The sequence below is a fragment of the Clarias gariepinus genome, chromosome 7 (genome assembly GCF_024256425.1).
Source record: "Clarias gariepinus isolate MV-2021 ecotype Netherlands chromosome 7, CGAR_prim_01v2, whole genome shotgun sequence".
Lineage (NCBI taxonomy): Eukaryota > Metazoa > Chordata > Actinopteri > Siluriformes > Clariidae > Clarias > Clarias gariepinus.
The window spans coordinates 11,924,799-11,938,452 of NC_071106.1; the positions used below are offsets into that span (position 1 = coordinate 11,924,799).

The 13,654-nt window shown below is 41.6% G+C and overlaps 1 protein-coding gene across 11 annotated transcripts in view; it reads right to left on the bottom strand.

The window, feature by feature from the left end:
* Nucleotides 1-13,654, bottom strand: part of frmd4a (FERM domain containing 4A) — a 102,224-nt gene that overhangs the window by 17,527 nt on the left and 71,043 nt on the right. For 8 of the 11 annotated variants that reach the window (XM_053500231.1, XM_053500228.1, XM_053500227.1 and 5 more), the window contains exons 8-12: nt 13,128-13,211; nt 12,574-12,639; nt 11,740-11,797; nt 11,423-11,509; nt 4,926-5,002 (exon numbers count right to left, since the gene is read on the bottom strand). In XM_053500231.1, coding sequence (XP_053356206.1) covers nt 4,926-5,002; nt 11,423-11,509; nt 11,740-11,797; nt 12,574-12,639; nt 13,128-13,211 — 372 coding nt within the window. Of the gene's footprint in view, nt 1-4,925; nt 5,003-5,129; nt 5,306-11,422; nt 11,510-11,739; nt 11,798-12,573; nt 12,640-13,127; nt 13,212-13,654 lie in introns of those variants that run through there. The other 3 variants (XM_053500235.1, XM_053500234.1, XM_053500236.1) reach the window with 2 other exon arrangements.

Consider the following 13,654-nt stretch of genomic DNA (forward strand, 5'->3'; position numbering starts at 1 on the left):
AAACATTCATAATACATAATACAGTAAATGCACAAGAAATAAACAGAACCAACAGGTGTAATAATGCATTTTGGCATCCTGCATGCCATTATAAACATTTTATCATAAATGACCCTCATAGTTACAAAATAGTTCTTCTCAAGTGGCCTGGTTTAGTTGTTTTGTCCTTTTTTTTGTTTTTGTGTTTTCTTGTTTCCTGAGCCGAAGCCTAAGTAACCCTTCTGTCCCGAGGCCTGGAAATTCAACTGAGTTCCTGATTTATTCCACACTTACTTAGTACCTGAATAACGTGCTTATTAGTGTATTCTTCTGCAGTTATTGTAGAACAACAAGCCTGTATTAATCTCATATACATTACTGCACAGTAACATGAAAGCCTTTTCTTGCATAACTAAGGTCATTATGAAGCTGGGGTCAGAGTGCATGATCAGACATGATACCTGGAGCAGCAATGGTTGCTCAAGGATCCATTGGGGGCAACGTGCCACTCAGTACGCTTACACAACATTGTGTTTGGTTAATTGTGTTAGACTTTTAAAATAAATGCAAACATTTTACAAAATTGTCAAATTTTTCAAAGTCAGACTGGCAAACCCAGATGATGCACTGGGTAGCCAAGCTATTCCTGCATGTCTAACTTAATCGGACACAGAAATCGGCTTGGGTGCTCTGCACATGCTCCACAGTTCACGCTCCTGGAAGCTGAACAAGATGTGTAGCAGTGGAAGAAGCTGCTAACAACATATACGGGTGTCAGTAAGGAAGGTTGGCCTGTTTGCATTATGATTGGCCTGTGACCTAATCTTTCAATGGAGTCAGACACATTTTAGGGCAATATGAAGAGATTCCCCTAGTATCATGGGGCATGCAGCGCAGCTTTCTTTTGGCTGCTCCTGTCGAGGGGTCACAAACAACTTGTCACAGGTTTTACGCCCGATACCCTTACTTGGGTATGCAGTGGCTGGGTAGTATCTGGTGTGGCAACCCACTGACAGCAGGGCTTGTACCCAGATCCTCAGATCTCCAAATCAACAACCTAAAACAAGCCACAAAGTAGTCCTGTTAAATGCCCTTGCCGAGCTGGAACCATTACTCGGCTTAACTGTGCATGTAAACATACTGAGTGCTCAGGCTTGATCTTTTAGATTTATTTATAATTCTACACTGAAATACTATGTTGTTGTTGTTAGTCTTTCAGTTGCTCCCATCGAGGGGTCGCAACAGCAGACCGTCAATCCATACAGGATGCCTTTCCTGACGCAACCCTCCCATTTTATCGGGGCTTGGGACCGGCACTGCATGCAGCGGCTTGGTGGTATGGAATGTAGCGACCCACCGACAGCCGGCCCGAACCTTGACCCCCAGGTACCAAAAAACCACAGCCCCGAGCTTTAGCTGACTGAGCTACCCTTCCTCCCATGCTGAGATACTGTACATTATAGAATGGCTCACACTGCTGATGCCAGGGGAATTTTAGTCACTGCCCCTCTGGAGAACTGGGTTTGACTAATTCGATTCAATACCTAATCCAAAAAGTTCACTAATAATTATGTAAACGCCAAAGCGGTAACACTGGCGTTCTGATAAGTTAAGCCTTTATTAAATTAAGCCTAAATAATACTGTATACTGATGGTATACAGTACATGCAAATGAACTATAATTAACTAGATGTTTTAGAAGGAACAGATATTAACTTCAGGAACTTGTTCTCTGAGACTAAAGAGACGGTTCCAAAAACATAACCAATCCTCAAATCAAACACACACTTGTGTGTGAGGTGTCTCCTGGTTTAATAAAACTCTGTCTGACTTTTGGTACATTGGTTTTTATAAAAAAAAAGGCAGAAGTGCTCTAAAAATACACTGCACACACACACACACACACACACACACACACACACACACACACACTTGGATCTAAAATCAACACAAAGCCCCTGTTACCTACTCTTATCAAAAACTCATTCCTGTTTCTCTCGTCACTTGTGTGTGTGTGTTTGTGTGTGTGTGTGTGTGTGCATGTGTGTGTGTCAAAGAGAGGAGTCCTAAATTTGCACCGTCTAACATTAACATTGCATTAACATAACACGTGCAGGATCGTTCCATCTGCACTCTCTAATTACTGCGTCTCTGTCTCCTGTAGCCTTAAATGCCTCCTGTTCTCTTCCTCTCTCTCTCATTCTCTCTATTTCTTTATCTATTTATTTCTCGCTCTGTAGCTGGTTAGCTTCACGTCAGAGGTGGTTTATCAGTCAGCATCTGTGCTGTGGCTCTTGGCACAAGTTGCTGCACTAAAAAGCTGAACCAGCCCCTGATGAGCTCCGAACTCAAAACACACCATCGTAACATCTACAGAGAGACAGAGAGGCACAGGAGAAAGAGAAACAAAGGAGTTCTATCATCAAGCAAATTGCGTCTGCTATTCTTTTTAGTGATGTCATATTTCCAATCAAAAAACACCAACCTTGTTATGAGCTTGTTATTTTAATTGTTATTAGAAATGAAGAAGTAAGGGGAGCACACAATGAAGTAAAAGATGGAGAAAAGAGAAGAAAGAGAGGCCCAGGAACGGGAAAGGTATACGAGAGAAAGAGGTAAAAGAGAATGCAGGGAATAAGAGAGAGAGCCAGGTGTAAAGGAAGAAAGAAGAGGGGAGAGAGATGGAAAGAGAACAGTTTTAACAATTCTAATACATTTTCTTTAGATTGACCCAGGAAGTAGAAACATTCACACAACAGCAATGCTGAAGGCTTGATTTAGTTTCTATAGCGGTGGCTCTGACAGATGCATGGTTTATATCAATGCACTTGCACACATAAGTCATCCATGGTTTCCATGGTAACAGCTCAGACAGAGACTCGTAAGGCACCACTTCGACGGATTTAAAGGGTGAGTGCAGTGTTATGGATATTGCTGTGCGATTTAATGCAATTTAATTGATCGTTTATTCAGTTCAGTGGTAGATGGGACAGCGTTCAATTTAGAATAAATTCACACTTTTAAAATTATTTACATCAACTTACATTTACGACATTTGGCAGATGCACTTATCCCTTTGTACATCTGAGCAGTCGAAAGGTTATAACTTGGTGGCGCTGGGCTTGAACCTGAGACCTTCTGGACTGCAGGTCAATGCCTCAATCACTGAGCTATCCCTGCCACTTACTTAAAAACAAAAAGTTTCCTGCTATCGAATCGCTTTTAAAAATCACAATGCCCAAAAATCTATTCGAACTACCCATGGCTCTTAGCTCTAGTATATGGTGCGCTTTTCTGTACAGAGGAGTTTATTTAACACCTTTTTCTTATCGGTCACTGCTGTAAGATTAATGATAACAGGAACTAAACAACCTTATTGATGCTCCACATTGATGCATTAAACACAAGTATAAAAAAACACAATGATTGTTTAATTAATTACTGGAAAGGATCTAAACAAAGCCCTTCAAATCTGCGCTGGGGTGGAAACTCGACTTGCATCAACTTCGAGCTACATTTGGTCAAGGAAGTGAACTTACTGCGCAGTAATAAGGATATAAATCTCCCTCGAAGTCACTCCACAGTCATCCTGACAAACACAGGGTATGCGTGCTGTGCTCAGGAACTGAACGTGTGCATGAGTCAGGGTTCTGATTTGAATCAGGAACATCAGGAATCCACGAAACATCTGCTCTATTCTTTTGTTTCGTCCACAGAGTTGATGACACACATAACATTTATACTGTATGTGTTTCAGTTTCTGTTGGAGTTTGTAGGAATGTTGGATCTCTGGCTGTGAGCGCGGTGCAGGTGCAGGAATCCTGCCCGCACTCTCAGCACTGTGTGTTATTATTAGAAACCAGGCACAATATTCTCAAACCGTAAGTACTCTACCCCGCCCCCCCACCCTCCAACCCGGTGTTGTTTTCCACACTGCAGTTCTGAGGATCTGTTCACATTTTTATTTTTCTCTTATGTTGTACCCTTGTGTCATTTGAATTTGTGCTTTTATTTCAACATCTGAAACTTACCAGCAGTATTTCCTTGATGTTTGATAGTCCATCCATCCATCCATCCATCCATCCATCCATCCATCCATCCACAATCCATCCATCTACCAATCTATGTATCCATCAATCTCTCCATTAATCTATTTATTTACTCATCCATCCATTTATCCACCCATATCCATGCATTGAACCTGCCCCATCCATCCACAAATCCATGATTCATCCACAAATCCATCCTTCCATCCAACAACCCAAGTATTTTTCAATCCATTTATTATCAATCCATCCATTCATAAACTCATCCATCAATCTCAATCTATCTATTCAGCAATCCATTCACTCATCTGTAAATCAATGCATCCATCCATCCATCTATCAATCCATGTATTCATCTATTCATCCATCGATCTATCCATTTGTCCATACATTAATCTACTTATTTATTATTTGTCATGCATCCATCCAAGTAGACATCCACTTATCAATCTATCCATTTATCTATTGATCTATACTGTACATCCTTACATCTATCAATCAATCCATCCATCCATCCATCCATCCATCCATCCAATTATCCCTTCGTCAATCTATCCATATATCTATCCATCCATTCATCTATCAATATAGTCCTGTATTCATCTACAGTATCCATCCATGAAGCTACCTAGTCATGTACAGTATATGGCATTCATCAGTCATTTCTCTTCATCTATCTATCCTTCTTTTATTTCGTCCAACAATATATTTCATCCACTCATTCATTACTCTCTTTTCTTCCATCTATGTATCCATCCTTCCATCAATCTCTCTCTCTTTCTCCATCCATCCATCCATCCATCCATCCATCCATAGATGCATGCTTTCACTTATTGACAAGTTGGTTTACACGTAAAGGTGTGTGAGTGTGTGTGTTTGTGTTCTGTGATATAAATTTACCTTCTAGGATCGTGGACTTCCACTGAGAACTTCTTCTCTCTGAAGTACAGATTCTCCAGCTGCCTCCATTGAAACACCTGAAGAGACGAAAGAAAGTCTTGACAGCGTCCCAACAGTGTTTCTCTTACTTTCTTAGTCAATAAACTCTATCCACACACATACACAAGCGCACACACACACACACACACACACACACACACACACCAGCCCGAGATGAAATTCCTGATCTGCGATGCACATCCAAACCGCACCGCTGCTCTCTTTGTCCTTTTAAAGACGCGTGCTGCTCTTCAGGCCTCCTCCTGAGAAATTCAGCTACTGTATGTGTGTATGCGAGTTAGATCCTCTTTAAGCATACTGTACTGTGTGTGTGTGTGTGTGTGTGTTAGAGTGCAAGTCTGCATATACTCTGTGAGTGTGTTTGGAAAGAGAATGAGAAAAGGTGGAGTCAGACCCCTGCCCGACCTCCTCCCTCCCTCCCTCCCTCCCTCCACTTCCTGCTCCCACCGTGGTCTGTGCGTGGGCGGGGTCTTTGGGGAGTTCAGAGTGACATGCTTGCGTGTGTGTATATGAGTGTGTGCGCGTCCACAGAGTTGTCCGAGAGCTTTGTTTGACTCGCCCCTCCTTTCTCTTCATTCACTCATAAAGCCAGGTTCTGGTTCTCATTACACACACACACACACACACACACACACACACACACACACACACACAGAGTAAGATTTGTGTACCATACACATGCTGGACTCCTGCAGCCATCAGATTAATAGACGAGAGAAAGAAAAGGAGGGCAGTTAAAGAAAGAGCAAAAGTTTGCATCACGTTCTGTCTTTCCTCGTGTCAATGCAGAAAGTTCGGACTTTCTTTCGAATAAAATCACGAATTTCGCATTTCCTTTCACCGAAGGAATTCTGCAGACTGTTCCCCTTAAGACGTCGTCACATACAAGCGGCAATTAGTGGCAAAAATCTCGTCTATACAGGCAAAAGTGGGAGGACGAGAAAAGGGGGATTAACAGAAAAGGAGGGAAAAGTGAGAAAGAGGAGAAGAGAAAAAGCGCAGAAAGGGAGGAAGGAGAAGGAACGAGGGAGGGAGGGAGGGAGGAGGCTGGCTTTAAGAAAGCTGAAGAATTTTAACAGCCTGGGAAAACAATGGACAGATGAGGGAAGTAGCGAGAACGCAAACACACACGCACACACGGGCAAAATTCTCGATCCAACGTTCAGACGATGGCGCAAAACTACACATTTAAAGTTAATGTGTTCGGCACTCGGAGAGGCCCGGTGCTCTCCTGGGATGAAAAACAAATCTGACCTCAACACTTTCTCAACGGCTTTCATCTTGCAGATTGTATCGCTTTGAGAGAGAGAGAGAGAGAGAGAGAGAGAGGGAGAAAGAGGGACTGGAATGATCTGTGACGAACTAAACACTTAGTTTTAACGGTGCTCAATGAGGCGGAGAGCATTAACCACACCAAACAGAGCTCAGGGAACAACAAGGTGGGCCATGAGATTCGAACGCTGTCATGGTCAACGGGAAATCCCAAGCGCGTGTGTGTTTGTGTGTGCGTTCATGCATTTACTAGTAAGCCTGGCCAACACCCTCATGGCACTCATTATGCTAAACTGAAAAAATTAATAAATAAATAAAAAATTACGAGAGCTACAGTACGATACAGCCCGAATTTAGGATTAGGTACGACTGGTATGATTTGGGTCAGGGTCAAAGGTCAGTGTTTTGATTAGGGTTTGAGTTCATGTTATACACATCATTGCTATAAACACCCAATGGTCTTAACCATTCAATGTCAGGGGGGTGTTTTTATTCTGACTATACCACACACACACACACACACACACTATTGTTAATAACCTCCACATCACACACACAATGTTTTGTCTACTTTTACAACGAGAGTGTATCCACAGGGGTACAATGAACCTACAGCGCACACAGATAAACACACACACACAGAGTGCAGGAAAGGGTGAGTGGTGTGTCTGCTGTGTTTAGACACAGGATGAGCCACGTAGATGAGGCGGCTCGATTAAACAGCAGACGCGACACACTCAGCGCTGACTCACTGTGGATCAGAGACATCTTAGAACACACACCCTTAAAGGATGCACCAAAACAGCTAAAAATAAATCACTAATGATGCACAGAATACTGAAATCGTGAAGTCGGGTTGAGAATAAAAGAGACCTAATGGATTGTTTTTTTTAAGAAACCAACAAATTATGTGTGTGTGGTCTTTAAAATCTAAAATAATTAGACCTAAGTTATTATATATGTAAATGCATGTAATAACTGTGTTATTACAGAAAGATTCAGATGTGGCTGGCTTTCATATTTGATTTGATGTCTTTGATGTCCACTTTGCAACATTTTAATGCCACTTTAAAACATAAAAAAAATTATATATATATATATATATATATATATATATATATATATATATATATATATTTCCTCCCCCTATATTCCTATATTTCTATATTTTGTAATATTTTTATTATGCCCTTATTTGTACAGTTTGTTTATTTTACTAGTTACATTTATTTTTTTATGTATTTCATTTCTTTTTATTAATATTTATTCCTTATATATAGTTTCCATTTTCTTTTTAAGGTCACCGGCGGTCGTACAAGCATTTCACTGCATATCGTACTGTGTATGACTGTGTATGTGACAAATAAAATTTGAATTTGATTTGAATTTGGGTTAGAGTCCGTGCATGGGCGCGGTTGGGCGCGATTAGTATTAGTGTCCAGGTAAATGTGAAATCACCCTCAAGGCCGACCAGACCTAAACACGGCAGTGCCCACCTCTTCTTACTGCATCAACTCCGTCTGTCTCCCCCAAAATCTCTGTATAAAGTAGGGATGGACACTGAAAGGTGTTCTTGAGACTTTTTTTCTCCCAAAATGCAATAGTATGATTAATAGCACGAAGGTTGACTCCCTTGTACTCTTCTTCCTCTTTGTGGCTCTCAGAACAACTATGTGTACACATGCTTTCAGACTAATGATAAAAAAGGTAAAAGAGAAGCGAACAGTCATCGGAAAAGTGTTGCACAGAAAGCAGCAGGAACGAGAATTACGCAAAAGTACCGCAATCTGTTCCTGCACCCTAAAAACAAGCACGTAGATATGCATCTTTTTATTTTTTTGTGGATTTTCTCCCTAATTTAGTTCCCACCCGTCATTAGGGCATTCCCATATCAATGATATTCCTGCCAGTCATGGAGTGCCGAAACCACGTGCTAATAGATGTGTATCTAAACACATTTAGACAAACTGGATCTCTAACAAAACAATATTATCTGGTCACCAAAAAAAATTAAATACATTTTTTTCAGCAATTCTTCATCTACTGAAGTGATATAACGAAACATACTGTATTAAATAATTCGCTAATTATCTAGAACTCACCACTACTGATTTAGAGAATAATTTAAAGGCTGTTGATATCATCTGCCACATAGTATGTGTCAGTACACACACACCGGTCTGCAACAGCACGCACAGTTCACACGGTTCACAGATTAAAACAGAGGACACAAAGTATCGACCCCTACACTTTATGTGCGTCTCCAAAGACTGAACGATCACAGCACGTTAACTCACGTGCACACAGTTATCACATCAGGAGTGAGTTAAAGCCTATTAAATAAACCTGACCACTAACTCAGTCTGAAACTTTACAGTGCGGTGCAGTTAACTGTAACCCCTGTCTACACACGCATACATGGCTGGTGTGTGTAATCCTATAATCATTAGCATGTGTCAGCTGAACTATACAGTATTATTTCTCCACAACAACAAATTTTTTCAAATCCTGCATAATCTGCAGTGTAACTCGAGTTAAATCTCGAGTGTGACCCAATACTTCTTCAAAGAACTCTTTTTTTCTGACTAATCTCTATCAACCATATTTGTAGCCTGCCACTGGGAATGAATCTGTCATGTTTCTTTGCACTGTGAAAAGTGAACAAACCTTTTAACTCTATTCGCGCTTATAAATAAAAGCCTGGGGCGGTCGCTGAAGCTCGGCATTGGTGTAATTTGGTGGAACGGCGGTGCTGCTGCTGTTTCGTAGCTCCAGCGTTCCCCTGGTCCAACACTGAAACTTTGAGCTCTGGTGTTTGTAGGATAGAGTTTGGATCTGTGATGTGGATTTGTGAAGCACTTACAAAGGATAAAGATAATGCCAAGATAAAGATTAAACGGTCTTGTGGCCTAAGTTTCCTGGGATGAGCTCAAGTCCTTATAGTGACCCCATACAGGAGACGTGTATAGATAATGGAGGGATGGATATATTAGATTAAAATCTTTGGTACTATTTGCTCGTTACATAATTAAAGGTTTAATTTCCTTTGCACTTTTTAAAAAAAAACTGTCTTTAGCCTCTGAGTGGCGCAGTGGTAAAGTGTTTAACCTATCATCTGGAGATCGCAAGTTCGATTCCCGGGTAACCTCTTGTAGACCGAGGTCTAGAGAGAGCTGATTGGCTGAGCTCTCTCAATGGGAGGGATGAGAGATACTTAGTGCTTCCACATTAATCATGGCTCACAGCCAATTAGGGGCGTCTGTGAGCTCGCGCATGCAGAAGGAGCAGGCAGCGCTGTCCTCCGAGTGTGTTACTCCGTCCTCAATGGTGCGTGAGCGAGCAGTTTGAAAAGATGGTGGTTTGGAGGAAACACGAGATAGTCTTTGGCCCTCCTGACTGAATAGTAGTAGTGAATCGTTCCCAAAACCACCTCTGCAATGAACCAGGGATTCCTTCTCGAGCTTGGAAAGATTGCATGCTCACAGACAAAAATCAACTGGTCCCGGGATGAGTTTTTGTTTCACAGATTTTCCAGCCATTGCACAGTACAGGAAAACATGATGAAATTATGAACTTTATGTGCTACATGTGTGGTAGATCTCAAAATCTCAAGATTTCAAATCATGAGGTGAACCTACTTTATACGACATCTGGTTCTCTCACTGGAGAGAATCTGATTGGACGAGAGGCATTCTCCGAGTGATGATAATAAACGGTAACAGCACTGAAACATTTACTGATATAAATCACTCACTAAAAAACTGATGGGATAAACTGAAATGCTGAAACTTAGGTCACTCACATATGTAAGTAAAAAGCCTGCAGCAGGGTAGAGGTTATTATAAGAAAAAAAAGGAGAACAACATCTGGAATTGGATGATTGAGTAGCACATCTTTAGCATGATGGTCAGGTGAGCACAACCCTTTGGTGGTATAGTGTACAGACGTGATCAGGGTGTTCTTATACACTTGTTTTTTCTTGTTTGGAGAATATGATGATCCTTGCAGACAATTGGTTTTTATAATCATTTCACACACACAACATACTGTAAGCACAGAACTACTTCGGGCTGGGATTTGAACGTTTCGCGGTAAGCTGTGAGACTTTTCTAAGCATCAGTGTGTGCAGTAGAGACAGATCAGATACGGCCCTGGAGAAACTCGAACTTCCAACCTTCGGCATTAACGATTAGGGAAAAACTCACCTCTGTAACATGAACTGATTTCTCAGTAACAAGCGGTGATTGTGCGTTCTGCTTCGCTTGCACCCTTGGTCTAAAATTTCTGCAAAGCCGTCTCTTTTTTCGTTCTCTTTTCTGCTTCTCCTTTCCTGCCTCTGTTCACTCTCTTTTTGAGTCTCCTTCTCCTTTCCTGCCTCAGCCACCCCCCCCCCCCCTTTCTCTCTTGCCCTCTTTCTCGTCTCTATGTAACAGATCTCTCGGAGTGGGCCTGTACGTTTGCCCTCACGCTTGGCTGGATGACACCGGGCTTTGAACGCTATTTTTAGAGCGTGGTTTTGGAAGAAAGTGCACAGACGCATTTTTCCACCGCCACACACAAACTCCTGCAAATCCTCCCTTTCTGCTGAGCTTCAGAAGTGGATTGGGTAAAGAAACCAGTTAAACACTCATATACACACATGCACACACACTCACACACAGGGAGTGAAACCGTATCAGAGCTGTGGGGTGTGAATTATGGAGTGCGATCTGTCTGAACGTTTGTGTTTCTCCGTCTCATGTTCCACGCTGAAGGGAAACCACAGGGGTCGTTAACTTCAAGGGTCATCCGAAGAGCAGAGATTTTGACCTCCCTGATTGTTTTCGGTCATGTCACGAGGTGAGGGTGATGCGCTACACGCGAGATAATAAACAAAGTAACACGTGCCATTATGTAGAGCATTAAAATAAAAACGTCCACATTGAGATTTTTTTTTTCACTAAACACAGCGTTTCCCGAAATACACCGACTGTCTCGACATGGTTCAGACTTACACACGCTGAAACCGCAAAATGTCTCGGGACGAGCCACGTGATATGATTTGAGGCTCGCTAACTCGCCAGGCCTCCACAGACACACAGAGGCAGTAATTATGCCAGACGAGGAAGGAAGGGAGAACAAAAAAAAGAGTAAGAGAAGAGAGAAGGATGCAGAGAGTTCCTTACCTTTCTGGGTTTCACTTTGTCTTGGTAATCATACTGAAAGATGCCTTTATAACTCAACCCCAACCACCACGGGATCCCTTGCTTATCCTGAGATGGAGAAAGAGAACGGGGTCTGGTGTCAAAAAACGTATTCGGATGACGGCAGCGTTGTGCCAGGAACGCCCACGTTATCACCTAACACATTCTCGTAGATACAGAACATGTGTGTCAAACAGGGTCATGCGAGGGAGACGAGACAGTGTTCATCTGTGTGTGTGTGACTTTAAGCTGAAGCTAATACTGATACATTTCCATGCACTTATAAAGTAAAGACCCACCTTAACCGCATAGTAATGCACTCCATATGTAGGCAGTGACTCCACTATGCTCATATAACTGCAAGAAAGAGAGAGACAAGAGAGAAAGAGAAGGGGGGGGGGGGTTTGAGACAGCACATAACTCAGCACTCAGATCCGGGTAAGTGTCCCAAACGTGCACGTATTAATCACTTCTTAAATGTACCAAATGACAAAAAATAAAAAGTAGAAGAAGAAAATTCTTGCAATCAGAAGTTTGTCATGTAGGCTTATTTTACTTACACTAAAGTTTTTTTTTATCCTTATATTTTTATGAATGATTTCATATTTAGTGCATTTATTTAAAGCAAGAATTTAATTACATTTGTCATAACTCTTAGCACATAACGCGTCATACACTTTGTGATCTCATTAAACAGCGCGGAACCGATCGCGTCTGATATGCCGATTACTACGAGCCAGTATGTTGGAAAGGTTCAGCCAGAAAAGTATAAATAGATTTATTGCTTCTTGAAGTAGAGATCTACCAGATATTTTGGTTTCTAAACGATCAATGTTGGCCAGAATTCGACCGTGGTGACTGTTCTGATGGGTTTTCCCAGACCGCCCGAGATATTCTAAAAAGGTTTGGCTCCAATTATGTAAATAGCCGAGGATACAGTATCGTGACTTTGGGTGTGTAAGTCCGTCTGATCCTGCTACTTGCAAGCAAAGGACCATTATACTTATGATGTTTCAATAAGGATAAAAAAAAGAAAACATGCAAAAATGTATCTCGGTCATTAATATGAGTTTAAACAGGAACATCATGTTTCTAATAGTTGTTTGCTTGTTGTTTGTTTGTGATGGTCTTACTTGACGATAGCCTGGCCTCTGGATTGGCCGCTTAGCTTCTTATAGTGCTCGATCACCCGGTCCTCGCTGAAAAAAAAGAAAAGAAAAAAAAAGGGAAAAAAAAAATCACAAACACATGTGCTCTCGGGTTAGAAATGACAGTTTCGTGGCAGGAGGATCATGAGAACATGGCTGTCAGCCCGGTTAAATTCCACAGCGAGACCAAACAGCATGCAGATGCTGGGAGTGAAACCGGAGACCAGGAAGAGAGATAAGCCGCGGCGCTCAAAGAGCCTGTCTACAAATCTGCCGCTGTGTGGATGTAACAGAGATATGGAGGAATGAACTGTCACTTTCAGTGCTGGATTAAAGCCCAGAACCTCTGCATCTGATTTCGATCCATATCATCAAAAGCTAATTTGGGTCACTGAGTTTGTTTGAGGTTGTTGTTTTTTTTTTAATGACGTTTTTGTAAATAACGTGATGCTGGACTGTGTGTGCATGTGATAATTATTAACCTCCAAATCAGTTCTAATAAGTTAAACATAATCTGTGTGTGTGTGTGCACGTCTTACCAGTAAGCGAGAGACGGGTGCTCTTTGAGGGCCTGCGTGGGCAGAGCGGGCAATTTCTTCAGGTCTGCCCGTGTGGCATCATTACTGCAACCCGAAACACAAAGCGATCATTAGTTCAGCTCCCACAATGCACTGCAAAGGCCAGTGACTCAAGCAATAAGGTCAGGAAGATATTACATCTCACAGCGTGCAGCCCTGTTGCCTGATTTAGCTAATACAGTCAGGTGTAAAAGTAAGTGCCCTCTCTTTAATTCTAAAAATCACCTCATTGTAGCAAGTCTTAACATTAGGCAATTACAACCTCAGACAAACAACATCATTATAGCTCATTCCTGGTCCCTATTATTTCTCAAGTGCAAAAAAGAAATGTACAAAGTGTGTCAACATTAACTACTGCAACACAGTTTTACTATTTTTTAATATATTTTACAACATTTTTTGTTTTTAATACCATCCTAATTTTAGTTTTGCCTGTATATGGGCTACATGCTATAAAGCTTTGTATGTAGCATTGCAGCTATTGGAAT